We start from the raw sequence: 18598 nt of genomic DNA on the forward strand, positions 1-18598 counted from the left end.
ACCTGTTTTTACTCAACCGCTCTGGTTATTTTTTGTGCAAAATAATAGCGTTTAACTCATTCCTAAGCTCAAATTTAATGATTGTAATATGCAAGGTGAAGATCTCCCAATGTAAACAAACTGCTGCCACATTGACAATATACTCAGGAGGAGTGACAAAGTCAAGGTACCTGGCTGGGGGGGTAATACCACCTGATTGAGTCACCCTGTCTTTTGTAATCTTGGGTGGTGAGACTTATTTCGAATGGTATCATACCACAGACGGATGAACTCTGCTGGCAGTGTGTGGTTTGTAATGGCCCCCCAATCACTACTTGGGTGTCTTGTGGAGAGCCCTTCAGGTGGTGTACAACGTCCATCAGATAAGGTTGTTGAAGTGTAAGCTGATTGGCATCTTTTGGTTGGAGTAGGCTAATGCCGGCACTGAGATTTTCTCCATGCTTCCTTAGTCCCTGAAAATTCTGCTTCTACAAAATAATCACCTTTCCCCAACTGACACGAATGGCTTCAGATGTCAATCACCTCACAATTAACTATTATCATACTATCATCTGATGGATGGTATACTGGTAGTTGAATCATTTACAGTAATTAGTAGAAGTTTTATGATTTAAATCCTATGTAAATTGTTGTTAATAATTTTTGTCTAGCCTTAGTTAGTCAATCAATCATTGACTGAATAGAAGAAAACATGCCTTGCCGAAAATGTACATGCATCTGGTACTTTAATTTGTTTCTCTCCTCTTTAATTTTTTGAACTTGCAACTCCGCAATGCGATACGTACCCAATCATATCAGTGTAAACATATTTAAATGTGTTTTGTTTTGCATATGCTCATTCTCCCTGCTATGTATAGGTGTAAAATATTTTTTTAAATTGCAAATTGAACTAGAAATAGTAGATTTTTGAGATCAGTTCATCCTCAGTGAAACTTCATTTATTTAAGTAATTAGTAATGAATTATGGTGGCTTTGTGCTTACTAAGTCAGTGCAGTAATATTCTTAATGAAAGTTCAAAATGGGGCGGTGAATGCATCAAGAGCTAAACCCTTTATCATTGTTAAATGAGGTTCTTTATGGATCAAGTGAAAGGGAAATACCTTATATTGCCCGTAGATTAAGTTATTACCAGAATTATCCTGGGTACTCCTTGTTCCAAAACCCTGGAGCTTCTCTGAATGGCCTGGAAACCAGTCAAATTCCTATCTTGGAAGGCACCAAAGATTATTTGCTGATTTGATCTCCACCAAAATCCCAAGCTGACCATACCATGACTTATTCAGACACATTTGGCCAGATTGTTAAAAGACTAAAGACATAGAAGTTGACATTTTTTTATTTTGAAAGAATCAATAGAAGTGTCAATTGAGTCATTTGAAAGGACAAGCCTAACCTGAATTTGAAAGAATTAAGTGGACAGTTCAGAATATTTTTGATTTTAGGCTAGCTTTAGTCTAAACTTTTAAGAATTGTAATTATGCTGCCTGAAAAATATATCAATAAGTTATAAGGAGTGAACTAGTCCATGTACAGGCTATTGAAGTATATTTTACATTCATATTATCATTGCTTAATGGAAAGCGATCAGGCTAGCCAACTATCACTTGGGCATTGACAGCAAAGCCTACAAAGATGATGGAGAAGGTTATTTTCTGGAATTGTCTTTGGTTTTTTATTCTGTCATTGTAATGTTGCTTTAAGATATGACATCCCCTTTGTTTTTGTACCCTGTAGTACCTACCATCATTTGTAGAGCCTAATGCTTAATTCTTATCCCTCCATAATTTCCCGGCGGAGAAAAGCTTAAACATATTTGGATTAACCATTACTGTCCTCCAATTTGAATGCCTACATTTGATGACAATGAGAGCATGAAATGTCTCCAAAAATGAGTATTTACTATTACCACCACAGTGGTCAAATTCTTTGCTCTTTTTAGTTATTCATTAAAAATTCCATTTTTAAAATGCAACATCATTGGAATGAAGAGCCCTACTTCATATTGGTATTAAGAAAGCATCACTTAGTTCCTGTGACTTTATTGCTCTTTTAGGTTTTGTTTTGTACATTAAAACATGTTTCTAACATTTCTTCTTGCATTTAGCAAAAACCTTTCAATTTTTTATGTTTTCTCAGATACCAAGACAAATTTTTTTAAGATGGGATATTTTGGTTATGTTATTCTAATATGATTTTATGTTTTTTGTTTTATATTAATTGTTATTTCCATGTTCATATTACACGAAAAAAACAATTTTATTTATGAAAGATTATTTTCAATATCTTACCTCCCTCCCTACCATATTTGAACCAATCTGCTTCTTTGGATTGTCATAATTTTTTTATTTCTTTTCAATAAACTATAAATTAACATCTTTTCATGTGTGCCCGTACTTCACCTGTTAAAATCTCCCGAAAAAGATGCCTTTCTTTATCTGGTTTAAATATGTTTTTGTAAGTTGAATATTTTATTTGATTGCTCAAATTTTCAATCATTACTTGATTTAAAAATTACTATGCATAAGTTAGAAAGGTGTTTATTGTTGAATTGAAAATACCAGTCATTGAAAGATGTACTAATCAAGGAATATTCGGTATTCAACATATCTGCATTAGTTTTATTGTTAAGGCCAACGGCTTTCCTTCTTTTTCTGTCTGCTTGAAAAAAACTACTATCATGCCGCTTAATGAAAGCATGGCAAGTGTTGATGGTTTGTTATGATGGAATATTGAGTATTTACAATTATGCATTCCAGATTCCATACATCAACTCAAGACAAGATCACATAAGTCTCATGCTACTCAATGTATTTACAGTTTCACCTTACTTGCCCGGACAACAAATGGAAGTTAACTTTAATTGGAACAATGAACTTTGTGGGGCAATTTGTAGGGCTCCCCTTGGCTGGTATGTTGTCAGATAGGTAAGTTATTTATTTTAGTTGAACATATAGATTTTAGAGGAAAGCATTGACTTCATTTTGTTTTATGCTAATAAATACTTTCTGAGTCATTGGGTCTGGGACGTTTCCTTCCATATGCAGTGGTTTGAATTTTAATGAGTTATTATATGGAATGTATAAAATGACATGCTATTGGGATGGATCATGCTTTACATCTCACATTCCTTTAGCCCTCCCCTTGTCAGACATGCTAAAACATTCAGATTGCATATCTTCTAGGTTTCATTTCAGTTTATATATGGTGTATGAATTTGAGCTGAAAATGCTTGCAACAGTGAAAGTAAAAATGATAACTCTTTCTTAATTATGTCGAAATCTTTAGTAATCTGGGAAATATGGGACTTCCATATATGTATGATCTTTTTTCACCAAGCAATAATTATTTAGTCAATTTTCATGGTGAAAATTCAACCACTGTCATGGATCAGTTCAGCAAGCCTCTGTGTGATGTCTCTGGGCTTGATGCTTTGATTGAATCCTCCATCTTGTTGGTGTGCTGCATGAATTTCCAGGATATGATCTTAATAAAGCTGAGTGAACCACAACCCACATTTCCATGATTTCTCAGTTTTTTGCTATGCATTGCTGGAAACAGTATCTGCTGAAACTGGATAAAGTTTCATCAGTCAGATCCAAAAGAGGACTCTGTCAACTTCAAATGAATAACTCAAGTATTTCTCTTTCAGTTATCTAATATTCATATTTCTATTTGTGAGACTAAGTTGATCTTCACACTTTATGCTATGTATGAGAAATTTGAATTCATGTACTCTAATGGTTAGGTAGAAATTTGCTATTACTTCCATTTGATTACCACAATTCTTTCAATTAGTCTTCTAGCATTGAAATGAAATCAAACAAAATGGTGAAGATAGATGTAATCCTGTAGAACTTATCAGTTGTTCAGGAACATCAGGATATATTTTATGGGCTCATTCACAGAATTCATGAAAGAGGAATTTGGCCCAAAGAGTTCACTTAACCGGTGTAATTCCCATCTTAAAAAGGCTAAAGCAGCAATATATGAGAACTGTAGATTCGATTCTATTTACCCAAGTACCTCAACTGTAGCACTTCAGATCATCAATTAAAGGATTCAGAAGAAAGCAAATAACACGTAACTTAGGGACTGATAGGTTATGGTTTAGAAAGGGGAGTGGTATGGTTATGCCATAGCAGTAATGAGATCATTGATAGAAAAAATTATAGAATATTGCCGAGATGTATTTATTGTCATCTTGGATTTTAAGAAAGCATCAATCATTGTAAATAGGGTACCATAGATGAATGTTATACAGAATATAGAAGTAGACTCGAGGAATGGGGAACTTATTTGAAACCTGAACTAGTCTCGTATTATAGAGCTGTGGGTAGTGGATGGTAAATCGAATTGGGCAGTGGTAGGTTTGGGGCTGAAATGGGGTTGTCCATAGTGGCAATATTTATGAGAAGAGGTGCCCAATAGCTCAGGATATTTTTCCCATTAGGGACAAATAGGTAATTTTTGGAAGATTTTGAGATTTGGTTTTGAGAGAGTAATGCAAAAGCAGAACAAGTGAAAACGTTTCATAAGTGGTTTGCAAGGAGTGTAGATAGTTAGGAGAAATTCAAAGATGGCAGGAAGTGAAGATTCAAGGCAGAGTAATGGCAATTGAAAATGGCACGGTAGAAGGGAAAGTGTGCCTTAGTGAATTAAAAGGAGGAAAGGTATAAATATGCATGTTGGTTGGGAGATAGGTTAGAATGTACAAGTAAATGGAGTTGAAGAATATGTCACTGTAGTATAGGATGTCATAATGCCTAGTGTTCTGCTTACTGGTGCTTCAAGGTGAAGTAGTGTTCCTGATTTCTCAAAAAGTCTATGCTGACTGTTAGATTAATGTAATATCATATCTTACTGTTCTATTTTTGTTATTTCTTGCATAGATAGCCAACACAACGTAGCTAAACTCACTCATTAATTGGTTCTCTCCTGTAGCTCTTTTGTCAACACTTGTGTTCATTTAGTTGATGTTTAGAATTTCCTTTTCAGTTCAATTTAAATGTTCAGAGTAGTTTGGTGGCTTATGCCTCATTCACTGATTATTTGGTCGAGGACTATATTTCTGTCTAATGTGTATACGTGTGTTGTGCAGGCTCTGATGGTTCAGCCTCTAGGAAGTGTAAAACTAAATAAATATCTTGTTTGCTAGGCTTTCTCAGGTATTGGATGATGCCAAGGTGGCTTTTGAGTGTTGGAGCATTATGTTCCTCAATTTGAAATGTGATATCTATCAGAGTAATGCCAGCGGGCATGCAAATCAACACTGGTTGAATGTGTCACTGTAGTATAGGATGATACTACTTTACAGATGATAATTCCTTTTTTTGAGCACTCTCTGATCCCAATAAAATTTTCATCAATCCAACAGATTTGGACGGCGTACAGTGATGGTTGGTGCATTGTTGGGGCAAAGTATATGTGGAATATCAAAGTCCTTTGCGCCCAATTATTTTGTGTACATATCTTTGGAGTTCTTGGAGGCATTTTCTGGTGGTGCTGTGTTTCCAACACTTTTTGTTCTTGGTGAGCTAAATATTTTTCCTTCTGAGCTTAATTGAAAGTCATGTATGGCAGGAAGCACTGCATTATCAACCATGAACTATCATTTGAGTCTCTTTGAGTTGATAAATGCAAAGACCTTAATGCCACTGAAATGTGATAAGTAAAAGTATCTGACTAAACAAATATTCCCAATCTCTTTATTTTTCCCTTATAATGGCTGCCTATTTTTCATACAATGCTCATGGCTACAATCATTTGCTGGGATTTTTCTTACTGGGTCTGAGGTACTAGACTTTAAACAATATGCTTTCCTGGGGTCATATCCAAAATAGATACTTCCTGTGGAATGGCTTTTCTAATGTGTAAATGTTACTTAAACCTACTTCCCTCCTACCTTAGCACCCATCCATCCACCTGAGTTGAATTAAATTTCCTCTAACACATTTCTATTTCTAAAATATTTGAGCTATTAATTAAGTAAAATTTATAATTATTCATACTTTATAGAATATTTTTTTAATATTTGTCTTCAATTTCAGTTTTACCAATAATAAAGAGTTATAGTGCAATTATTTTGTGGGATTTTCTATATTTTCTTCTTATTTCTATAGCACTACAGAATTTTTTAATATGATTTTTTTAATTGCACTATTTATCTACTTTAAATCACCTTTTATAAGGCATTGTGTTTGGGATTGGTGTGGTCACTAGCATACTGCCTTCCAAACCAGAGGGCCTGGGTTTGAATCCTGGAGGAGATAGATCTTTTTCAGTGTTATCGTGATCCCTTCTATGTGATTTGTGGAGAGTATTTGACCCCTATAAGCTGCTTTGCGGAGAGTACTTTAAGTGAGCATTCCTTCTGTTGCATTGGAAATCAAGCTGTGGACCCCTTGGCACCTTTTGTCAAGATCAGGCTAATGTCGACGCCAGGTTTCGCACCACCCTTCCTTTTATCACATCCATCCCTAATGGCACTAATGACCTCAGATGCTAGTTGCGTCCCCTTAATCTACTTCTGCAAGGCATTTGTTTTAAGGTAATAATGATATTTAATGCCTCATTTGATGACTTAATAGACACCAATTCAAACCTGTAAACATTTTCAATTTATTGAAAAATATTTCCCACGGTTCCATCTAAATTGAATCTCCTTGGTCTGATTTCTTTTCTGGGTAATAAATGAAAGTGCAACGTAAGGAATACTTCTCATGGACTACAATCCTAAAATGGTGGAATAGCCCCTAGGGTTGTGGTGGTGGAAACAATGATATTTGGTCCTTGTAGGGCATCAATGCCAGATTGGCCAAAGGGTGGGGGTCAAAAAAAAGGTAGTTCGTACTGTCTCTGTTCCTCAGTGAGGCAGCTGTAAAGTGTTTGACCCCAGTGGGGTGACCATTAAGTGATGGTGTCACTTTAAAATTACTATTAGGGGAGGCAAGGGGAAACCACTGCAATTACTTATCCCTAGAATTAAATGATGAGCATTATAGAAAAAATGACCTCTGCCTATCGACCTATGTAACTTGGCCCATTTGGCTGTGTGTCATGCTCAGCAGTGGGTACGGCTAGGCTTCAGTGATTATCTTCTCATGAACTCCTTGCAAAGCTAAAGGGACCATAACAGCACCAAAGAAAACCAAATAAATTAGATTAGGGACTGGAAATGTTAGGATGATGTTTAGGTTAGGAAAACTAGAAAATAACAAGCGAAATGTGGAGAAAGAAAATATAGATGTTGTATGGTCCTTGGAGGTGAGATGGAAGGATAGCAGGAATAACTGGATTGATAGTTATTAAATAATATATATCCGATGGGAAGAGAGCCAGCAAGGAGTAACAATGATATTGAATAAAAAGATAGTAGAAGTATGGTAAGCATAGATGGAAGTAAAATCAGAACCGATAAAATTGGTCATTGTTCAGGTATACATGCCACCAAACAATCATAGGGAGGAAGAGGTCAATTGGGTATCTACATCTACATCAATACCCTGCAAGCCACCAAAAAGGTGTGTGGCAGGGGGTGCAACATCAGGAGGAAAGGGTGAGGGATGAGGGGGTTAGGGTTTTTCAAATGGATGGGGAAAGGTAAGGGGAGCCTGCAAAAAGAAATATATAAATATGATCGTATAACCATGCGCAGTCGCTACCTTGTAGGTTAATACTTATTATGTCGAGTCGGCTCCTGGGGGATTTCAATTACAAGCATTCTGGTCTCTTATTGTTCTTGGAAAAAATGACCATTTAAACCTTTCTGTCTTGCAGTCAATCTCTCTAATCTTACATTCGTGATCCCTCCGCCCGTAATACGTTGGGGTTCGTATTATGTTCTTGATGTCATCGGAAAACGACCCATCTTTAAATGTTTTTAATAAGTTTAATCTATATTGTAAACGCCGCTGTGTAAGAGAATCCCAGCCTAAATTTTCTAGCAAAGTAGTTACACTACTGGGTTGGTCATAACAATTTTTGACAAATCCAGCCCCCCTCCGCTGATATGATCAGTCAAAGAATATAATTGCAGGTGTTACTGGTGGGAAACATTTGATATTGATGGAGAATTGGAACACAATGGTAGACCCAGGAAAAGATGGTTGATACCTATAGGTGGGGGACTACAATTCAGGAGTAAGGAATGGCCATGCAGAGAAAGCAATGGAGTTCTGCAGGAGACAGAGGTTAATTAAAACTAATACATGATTTAAATACTATGAAAGGCATAGGTATACATAGAAAATTCTCAGGAATTCCGAATAATGTCTGTAAGACTATATTTAGGCTAGGCGTAGATTTGGGAACATAGTGATTAATTCACACAGTTTCCTGGGAGCAGATGTGGACTCTACCATAATTAAGTAATAATCAAGTGTAGCATCCAATTGAAAAGCAGCGGAACATGTTTTAGGAAATGGAACATAGAAGCATTAACTGGTCTGATTTGGAAAGAGTATCAGTCAGAAAGGGAAATGGGTACTGTAGTGGAAAAATGAGAACATTTTAAAATATTCAAAAGACTTTGTAGGAATAGGAAACAGGAAAAGTCCAAGGAAACCATGGATTACGTATAAAATGAACAGAATGGTGGATAAGAGAAGGAAATGGAAGAATGTCAATACTGAGTTAGGTAGAAGGAAGTATAAAGAGTTATATAATAAACTGAGATTCATAAGAATAGGGCAAAGCATGGTGAAAGATGTAGAGTCAAGATATGGAAAGTTTATGGATAAAAGGGTGAAATTGGCGCCTAGTACAAGAAGCTTAAAACACTCGGGAAATATAAATAGGGAAAATTGTTGCAAACATTCAAGCCAGGAAACACATTTCAGTTGGGAGAAGAATGGAAAAGTTGAAATGGACAGAAAGGAAAACAAACAAAGAAGAGCAAGGCATGGAATAGGAGAATAGAGAATTGTTGGGAGAAAATAAAAAAGGGCAGGAGAGATGGATTCAGAGTGGATTGGGAATGAGATACCTAAGACTGTGATAGAAGGGAGAACATTAGGCATATGAGGAAGGGAAAGAATAGCGTAGACATTTTGGATGGATTGAAGGGAGGAAAGAAGTTTGTAGAAGGGACCTACTGTATTGTCCAATATTGGGTTCTTCTTTTAGTTACGAAATGCTAGTAAATATGTTGTTGCACAATTATATTGCTCTGTCCATCCAAAACACACCTTGACCGGTACAACACCAATATTAATAAAATATAAGGAAGGTATATTTTACTCAAAATATGCATTTAATTACCTATGCAAGAGGAATAAAAAATTTCAAATGCTGTAGGAATGTAATTTTCATATTAATTATTGATTAAAGTGCCTATGTGCTATAGCTGATGACACTTTTCATTATTCAGCCTTCATGAGTGTTATCCTTCTTTCTTCTTGTTGAGCTTTTCCTTATATTTTATTCAAGATTCCTTGTTTAGTCTTCCTTTTCTATTCTCTCATATGTATGGCTACACTTAGTTATTTTCTCTTTTATGTCATCTCTCATTGTCCATCATCCTGAGACTGTTATGCCATTGAATTATTCATAACCCATGCATCCTAGCCATCACACTCAGAATCAGACTTCACCCTATTGTACCTTATATCATTAACCTCTCATCATAATGCTATGACATTAATTTCAACAACATCACCTTTTTTATCCCTAGTTTAACAGAATTCCTTAGACCACATCCTCTTGCAATAATTTCATTCACTTAGCATATTTTCCATATTTCCTTCCCACCATGTCACATTTCAAGGGACTGATTATCCAAGAATTCCCTTGCCTGTCTTTTAATGGGTTAATCGTATATAATCTCTGATATCCCACATGACTTAAATCATTTGATGATTTTGGAAGACCTTGGTAAGTAGGCAATAAAAGGTAGGGTGTGCAAGGTTTGCAAAATAAATAAATAGGTATTTTCCAGATGAAGAAATTGTTTTATTTTGATATTTTTCTAAATTTTATTTCATATTCCAAGTTAATTCCATAGCATTGTTGTGATGGTCTTCAGCTTGATATATTAATTAGCAAACATAATATGCACCAAGTTTTCAATTATATTATGCCAATTCAATTATGTGCCAGAGGTTTACAATGCCAGGAAATGTATTGAGTGTGGTGGTTTAATTTTATTTATTACCCATATGCTGAGGCCCTTTTGTGCATGGCACAATATCCCTAAAATCAGATGAGAACATCCTTTAATTTAGGAATTGCATTTGCTGCTGATTTCCCCAATTGTTGGCACTATTAATGCACGATAGAATAGAAGAAAGAGGAGATAACATCCACACACACTCTTAATGTAGGACACTGTAATAATATGGCAACTCTCAGTAATGAAATTCTCTCTGTAATCTATGTGTTTCTTTGCTTTCAGCCCTGGAGCTAGTGGGTCCATCACGTCGAGCATTCTGTAGTGTCTGTATAAATGTGGCATACTCTGTTGGCTCTGCATATTTGCCCCTCATCGCTTGGGCCTTGCCTTACTGGAGACACATGCTGCTTGCCCTTTATTCTCCAGCCCTTATCACCATTATGTATTTGTGGTGAGTGATTTCTCACTTCTTAAATCCTCTTATATTATGTAACATAATTATTCATTCTGAGTGTGATTTTCATATATCTATTTTTGAACTTATATATATTTTTATTATTGGAATTATATTGGAAGCAGGTTCATCAACCCTAAGGTCGGTTAGGTAGGTGATGATAGTTTTCACCCAATATTAAGCCCGACAGCATGTGAAATTCACAAATCAGGGTAGAAGGGCCAGTTCCTTTCCCTTGCCATTTATGGTTTCCCAAGAAGATCTGGTGTCCTAAATATCACAAAGCTTGTGAAGCTGAGAGTCCTCGGAGAGGCATGCCCACTAATGGAATGCATGCCCTTCCGCCAGTGGTCCAATACTCTACCCCTGGACTACTGCGACCCACGCCAATGAATATAAAGGGTGGAATAATTGTGAATTTTCAGGGCCTAAAATCTGACAAAATTTGTTTAATGTAAGTCGAGAGTGTTGAAAAAGGGATCTGGGCCCTTTTTAATGAAAGTAAATCTAAATTAAGTACATGCACTACTAAAATGATCACTTCACATTTGTTATTAATTGCTGTAGAAATGATACCAAAATAATTTCCATACATATGCAAAGGCTGAGGGAATAGGAAAACATTTGCTGGTGCAAGACCTAAAGAATAAGGTGGTTGGGAATCGTAGTTGTGCTCTTTTCGGCCAGAAACTTGGTAATAATCAATGATGCGTGTGCCGGTGCATTGCCATGATGAAAGTACCAAGACCTTTATCCCACATTATTTGCGTGCTGTCCAAACTTGTTGTGTGAATTCCAAATCTGTGTACTGCCCATTCTCTGCTTGCCCTTCGGGGACATATTCATAATGAATAATCCCTTCCCAATCGAAGAAAATGATCAACATGTCCTTCACGTTCGATCGCGACATCCGAATATTTTTGGGTCACGGGAAAGATGCCCCCCCCCCCTGCCGCCTACAATGTGCCAGAGTCGTAGATTCATTTCCGAATGCTTTTTAAATCATTGCATAAGTTTAAGTTGCAGTTTTATAAAGGTTAAAACAAAATTAAATGGACGCGGAACCACTTTCTTTCTCACTGACGCAAGAATGTGTACAGCAATCGTGAGCAAGCTCAGACGAGAATGGCTGTTGTACGTAGACAAGTTGTGATAGGACCACGAGTAAGGTAGTGTTTTACTTCTCATAGGCGCCGCTATAAGGTTTCATATCGCCGATTGTGTTTCATTGAGCAGTTCGCACGTAGAAAGACCAGTCATATCTTTTTTGTATGCAGACCTTGAATATTTTTATTGAAAGTTCTTTTATCTTAGATTCAAAATCATTCGTTCTTTTTTTGTTAACCCTTAAAATTATTTTGCATGTGGGTGATATTAGGCGTATATTTACGATGCAGACGATTTTATTATTAGTGTGTTGAATCGCTATGATTTCCATTTTCTGAGACATTTGACGGAGGCGCTGCCGATTGTCGATTTAGGAATTAAAACTAAGCTACGCCCCTGTTGAACCTTTTCCACGTAATTCCTACTTAGAGTACTCAATGTTAACATAAATATGCCTTACTTTATTTATGAATAGTAAGTATTGTTGAAATAACAATCAGGCGATTTGAGAAGGAAGGCCTTTGTCTCCCGTATTATAATTTCCACTTTAAGTATGGAGGATCATATTGTTTTATGATTTTCCGTAGGAATGTTATTTCCAAACTTTTTAGCGTTGATAATATTCTTGCAGATTGTGATATTCACATGTCTAGACCTAATTTACAGTGTTCAAAGGAAGCGCACTTACTGAGGTAAAGCGGGTATTTAAGCTGGTAAATATAATTAATTATAAAATATTAGATATAAATTTATTTTATTAATTAATTATAAAGTTGTGAAATCATTATAGCGTCATGCTGTATTTGCTCGCCTCTATTCAAAATTGAGTTTGACGCCCATAAAATTTTCCTGCACTGCGTCTCACGGCTATACCTAAATTTAAGGTTGATCCCTGAATCGCTGCGCTGGCTGATCTCCCGTGGTCGAGTGGAAGAAGCCTGCGAAGTGGTTAAGAAAGCTGCTGTCCGCAATGGCGTTGTGTTGTCGGATGAAGCGATGTCCATTTTTAATAATAATAATAATACCTTAGATTTCGAGGATACCGGCAGCGGTACGAAGGTGAGCACATACTGACTTCTCCTATTATTTTCTTGTGCCTGTGTTTACACAATGGTGCATTGCTAGTAAGCAAAGCCACAAAGCATTGCAAGGCTCGGGAGAGTAAGGGGTAAAACGAGTTGGCGCCGAAGGATTTTATCTAGGTTAAAAAATCTTCTTTGGGGTGCACAAATATGTCGAAATATTTCCTTCATTGAATATATTTTCGTATTTGCTCGAATAGTGAGGAAATCGGCTTTGTGTGGCGCATTTGATTTGGCTGACAGTATGAATGTAGTAGCGAGATCTGGTGTCGCCATGGTTATCGCTGACGCAGAAAGGTAATAATACCGACCGTTACTTCTTGATTGTGGAATCTCGCGGGGCGTCAGCTCTATTGTCATCCGCAAATAAAGTAACTAGCGCGTGGTCAGGAGTTGGGCAATCACTTCCTCTTAGCTCATCGATATCTTAAACTGGAATTTTTGAAAAGGCACTTCAGAAATAGAGAAGGTAAACAGAAAAATATTGAAAAGTGAGTGAAGCGCTCTCGAGCCTTTATAAACAATTTTTACGATTCATTTGGCGAGGAATCGTACGATTTCGGCCAAAATTTGAGGGACATGTTCCTTGGCGTTCTGGAATGTAGGCGGCATACTAAAATTCTCTCCTCCCGCTACATATCTTGCTTTATAAGGACGCCAAAACTGCACAGACTGTCTTAGCCTACCGGTGAGGATTACGCTTTCTCCCAAGGCCTTCCCCTCGTAAGGTCTTACAATAATCGGTTGTTGTTAATCGTTTCAAATCGTTTGTAATGATTTCGATTAGGTATAACCTGTTACAAAATTTTAAACTTTCGTTAAATCATTTGTGTGAGCTTCACGCATTCATAATACGAAATAGTTGCTTTACTATATGTAGGATTTCAATACTATTTATAACGGGGTAATTTGAAAAGTTGTTACAATGAATTAAAAATAGACGACTTACCTCGGTGAAACTATTTTTATTAAACCTTATACGCTAATTCACTTGGTCCAGCGATGTTCTAATGTCCTGATCCCATCTTGAAAATTAGTTTTCATCAGGCCTTCAAAATACCCGTGTACTTCGGCTGTTATTTCTTTGTTTAAAGAGGATCTCCATCCGCTGAGGAAATTTTTCAGCTTGGAGATGAGATGGAAATCTGATGGAATGAAATCAGGCGAATGAGGCGGGTGTGGCAACAATTCGTATCCTGATTCGCGTATATTTTCCATGGCAACGCCACTTGTGTGTGGGCGTTCATTGCCTTGATGATAGATGTCTTTCTTCCTCGCCAAACCTGGCTTTTTTCTTTATATTTTGCTCTAGATAGGCGAGGAGGTTAGCGTAGTATTATTCAGTAATTTTTTGACCTGTGGGCAGAAAATATATCAGCAGTATCCCTTTCATATCTCATAAAACTGAAGCCATCACCCTCCCGACCGACCGTATTGTTTTTACTTCCTTTGGTGGTGGTGAATCAACATATTTCCGCTGATTCGATTACTGTTTTTGTCTCTGGGGTATAGTAGTAGACCCAAGTTTCATGTATGGTCACAAATCGACGCAGATAACCTTGATGGTTGCTCTTAAAACGGGTCAAACCGTGTTCGGAAATTTACATTCTGATGCGTTTGTTATCCTGCGTTAAAAGTCGCGGCACCCTTCTTAAATATACTTTTCTCATATCCAATTCCGTTGCTAAAATGTGATATGCCTCCAAGAACATTTTGTGCTCTTATGCAATAATTTCTGTGGTAGTGGCACATTTTAGCCGATCACTACGCGGATCATCATCTAAGCTCCAAACTTAAACTCGTTTGTCCACTTGGCAGCAGTTGAATATGAAGGAGCAGAATCCCCGAGAGTGTTTTGTTAGTCGGCATGAATTTTCTTTGCTTTCATACCTTTCTTTGCGAAGTATTTTATCATTGCTCGAATCTCAATGTTTTCCATCGTCACGAATCACTACATGGGAACAACAATGGAGAGGCGTCCACACCGCAGATCTCTTCCCGGAGCACCAACGCGTTACGTATTTACTCATGAAGGATTACCTATTACTACCCGGGAAACTCTTTGCGCTAATGCTGACACCTAGTGGTGATTTCGAGAGCTTTTCAAACTACCCATGCAATAAATGATTAGCACGGTATTAGAAAATTCGATAAACTCTGATATAAAAATTTAGGTTGCGTTGCGTAATTTGTAATTTACGTAATGTATTTTGTTTATTCGTTATGCACGTCGAAATTTTAATTGAGATCCTCCTTATTAAATGCAGAAACTCTTGGTACGATGCTGGAACTTAAATCATAGACTATTTGGAAGGGGTTGGAGCCCGAGTGAAGGACCTCTACACAGGGATGCCTGCCCTCAGTTCGCTCCTCTATAGGTATGCTGCTGACGAACGTAGGCCCGAACTAAAATTTCTCTCGACTCTTGTGTGTTTTTTGATCGTAGAAAGTCTTCAGGAACTCCATCCCTGGGATACCACATGAAAATTTTGGATGGTATTTGATGCATTCTTCTTCGTTGTCTGACTCATTACCTGCAGACTAGGTACCTTTACCTATAATAATTGTTCACATGAATTCCCTTCAATAGTTTGCATCCCAATTTGAAATGGATAGTGTTGTCTGATGCATTATTTAAACAAAATTTAAACTTCTGATTTATTTTTGAGATATTATCTCATTAGTACTTCAGTTAACCTTACGTAACCACCAATTCGGAAAAAATTCGCTAATATATTTCGGTATACAGCTCACGCGAATAGTTTCTTTGAAGAGTTAGTTCCCGCTTCTGCTTATAATTAATATTTTTTTGTTTTCTAAGGTGAATTCGGGTGAAGAGATACCTAAGACCTTACGAAAGAACATGGCGAAAGAAATGGTGGCTTCAAAGACGCTCCTTCTACGTCTCTTCGTGAACTGTTTATGCTGGTGAGTGTTGGAACGATTCGGAGGCAGTATATCCAGTGATCAACTCTCGTGTCAGCTCTACTAATATCCCAGAATATTTTCTGTTTGTGGTTTTTGAAGGGTTAATGTATTCATTCACTAGTTCCCACCGTAGAAAATATTTTAGCCTGTTTTTCAAATCTTTCTGAAAATTCCAGTTTCTTTTACATTTATCACCAGCAGAAATCGTAAAAAAATTAGGTAAAATTTTGTATTATTATTATTGTATTTTTCTACACTTTACCTTTGATGGTTGATTTTGGATAGACCGGGTTGTTCTGGTGAGGAATTGGCCCAACTGATAACACACAAAATCTCTAGTTCGAATCCCATCTCAGCTTTGCTGTTGTTTTACCTAGGAAAAGTGGGCTGATAGGAAATCGGGAAACGAGCCAAAAGTAGTCCATCTGTTACATTATCACCATAGTAACCAGCTTTCGGAAAATCATTTCTTAAACCACATTCAAGAGTAGTGGAGTTGAGTGTTTTAATGTTTTACCTTATAGCATGGGAGAGGTAATCTTTTTCACATTTCGTTACCTTTCATAGGACGGCTGTCACGATGGTCTACTATGGCCTCTCGCTCGGGGCAGTGACCCTGTCTGGCAATCGGTATGTGAACTTCGCAGTGACGGCCTTGGTCGAGATGCCCGGCAACATCCTCGTGTTGCCCGTGATGGAGCGTTTAGGGAGGAGAACTTCCGCCGCTCTGACTTTCATTCTGTCCGGAATCACCTGTCTCGCCGTGCCATTCCTGCCACATGAAGGTGAGACCGTCAATAGAAAAATTAATGGTGTGTACGTGACCCTTTGGCCAATAAAATTGGCAAAGCCGGATTGTAAATGGCGTTTTTTACCAAAACTTGGCGTCGCTGTAAGTGGCCCAAGCCATTCTAAACTTCATAAAAATGTATTTTGGTATAGGCAAAAGAGTACATGTTGATAGAATTGAGCTCTTACGGCTAGTAGTATTGAATAAATGAAAACCTCCAATGGCCGTTAACAGTTTACCTTTCAAAACAAAATACAAATGAGATTATTTGGTTAGGTTACACCTTTCTTATCCCCTTCCTGATTTACCATTTACCCTTTGACTTGTGGCGTTAGCCAAATAATGTCATTTGTATTTTGTTTTGAGAGGTAAACTGTTTACGGCTATTGGAGTTACTCATTTATTCAAGAGTACGTGTTGTTCAAAATTGCATTTCGGAATATCAAATGTGGCATATGTTTTTTTAACAGGTGAAATGAGTTTTGCATATAAGGGCAGTAACATTTATGTTAAACACGCATCACCACGTCACGCGAAGTATGCTGTAGTAGCCGTTTGCGGGACCTCGATGGCGGCGGGGTTACACTCTTTTCTGCCAACCCAAAGGTCGCGGGTTCGATTCCCGCCGGTGTAGGTGTTCTTCCACCTAGATTTTGGGTGTTTGTCATGGTGTCCATTGTTATCTTTGTTAATAGTCCGACGTAAAGGCTGCAAAGTGCTGTTTTCTGACTAATGCTAAATTAATAAATAGTGATTTAATATTTTATTTGACAGCCAAATAAATGTTAATTCTTGATAAATGTATCAAAGAATTTTCTTCTATTTGGCTTTGAAAACTCCTTACCTGCATTGTTTAAATCGTACTTTTTGAAATTTCCAATGGCAGTTGAAAAGCAAAATAAAATGACGCGATAAGTTACATCCTTATACGGCATTACTCTGAACACTGCCAAATCATCCCTAAACCCTCCTCTCGCAAATTCCCTCAACTGCATTCTCATTGATATCCGCACGTGAAAGGCCATTGTGATTGATATTTCTTTTTTAGTAGTCTCGGATTGCCTATTTTTGATCCTGCGTTTCCAAGTATTTTCAAATGGATGCACTAGTCTATAATGGTTTCCTTGGAGTATTTAGAAAATGAGGTTCTGCCCTCGTGCTTAACCTTCATTTACTGATTCTGGCGCAATTCTTTCTTATAATGTCATTTTGACTTGGTTTTAAATTCAACTGTTCGCAGGTGGAGAATCATGGCTATCTACTGTGGCATTTCTATTGGGAAAGATCTTCATCACCGGCTCGTTTAACACGCTGTACACGTATTCCTCAGAAATGTTTCCCACTGGCCTTCGAAGTTCCTCGCTCGCCGCTTGTTCAACGTTCGGGAGGGTTGGATCCATGCTGGCTCCACAAGCTCCTCTATTGGTGAGTTGAGGTCTCATGTTCCATGTAATCGGCGCTAGTTGGCAAATGCCCGATAACAGGTGTCCTGTCAGATACTACGTGTTGATTCAACTGCCGGTAGTTTTGGTTTTCCATTTTATTCTGACTAGAAACTATTAAAGAAGAGAAATCGGAAATTCTCCACGCATTTATCACTCCTCTGTAAGTTACCAATTCAACATTGAATTCAGCATCTGAACGTTTAATGAGATCATATCGTAGGTATTGATTAGTCAAGCACACATCATCCGAAGTTCGGTGTAACATGTCATTTTCGCCTATTATTTACCAAATTGACTGTCGTACTTAAAAGGATTCGGTGCATGATGATGTTACCAAAATTTAGTCTGGTTTTTTTGAAAAGACTAATTTAAATTAATGTCCGTGGACTTTTCGTGGCTAAGGAGTGAATTATTGAAAACTGAATAGCTTCCGACGATGGGGAAACCAGTGCTGAAATAAATAATAATTGGCTTCCAAGGATTAGTTATAGAGCATTTTGGGCAAAAAGTAATTTTCTACTTTCCTAGACGAATAAAAGGACTTTGGTAGTGGGGAATTAGGATCTATCAAACTTCAAAAAACTTCGATCCTAAGAATATTATGACCTTGTAAGAAGCCATTTGCTTTAACAAACTTTATCTCTCATTACCTTACTATCTTAAGTGGCGATAAAAATATCGGA

At 37.3% G+C, this 18598-nt stretch overlaps 1 protein-coding gene across 1 annotated transcript in view; it reads left to right on the plus strand.

Annotated features, from left to right (window-relative positions):
• LOC139687477 (organic cation transporter protein-like) overlaps positions 1-18598 on the plus strand; it is a 92670-nt gene that overhangs the window by 72745 nt on the left and 1327 nt on the right. The window contains exons 4-10 of the mRNA XM_071584694.1: positions 2819-2925; positions 5376-5530; positions 10392-10560; positions 12555-12729; positions 15574-15680; positions 16248-16465; positions 17711-17895. Coding sequence (XP_071440795.1) covers positions 2819-2925; positions 5376-5530; positions 10392-10560; positions 12555-12729; positions 15574-15680; positions 16248-16465; positions 17711-17895 — 1116 coding nt within the window. The remainder of the gene's footprint in view (positions 1-2818; positions 2926-5375; positions 5531-10391; positions 10561-12554; positions 12730-15573; positions 15681-16247; positions 16466-17710; positions 17896-18598) is intronic.

The sequence above is a fragment of the Hetaerina americana genome, unplaced genomic scaffold (assembly GCF_022747635.1).
Source record: "Hetaerina americana unplaced genomic scaffold, ioHetAmer1.1.p SCAF_1, whole genome shotgun sequence".
Lineage (NCBI taxonomy): Eukaryota > Metazoa > Arthropoda > Insecta > Odonata > Calopterygidae > Hetaerina > Hetaerina americana.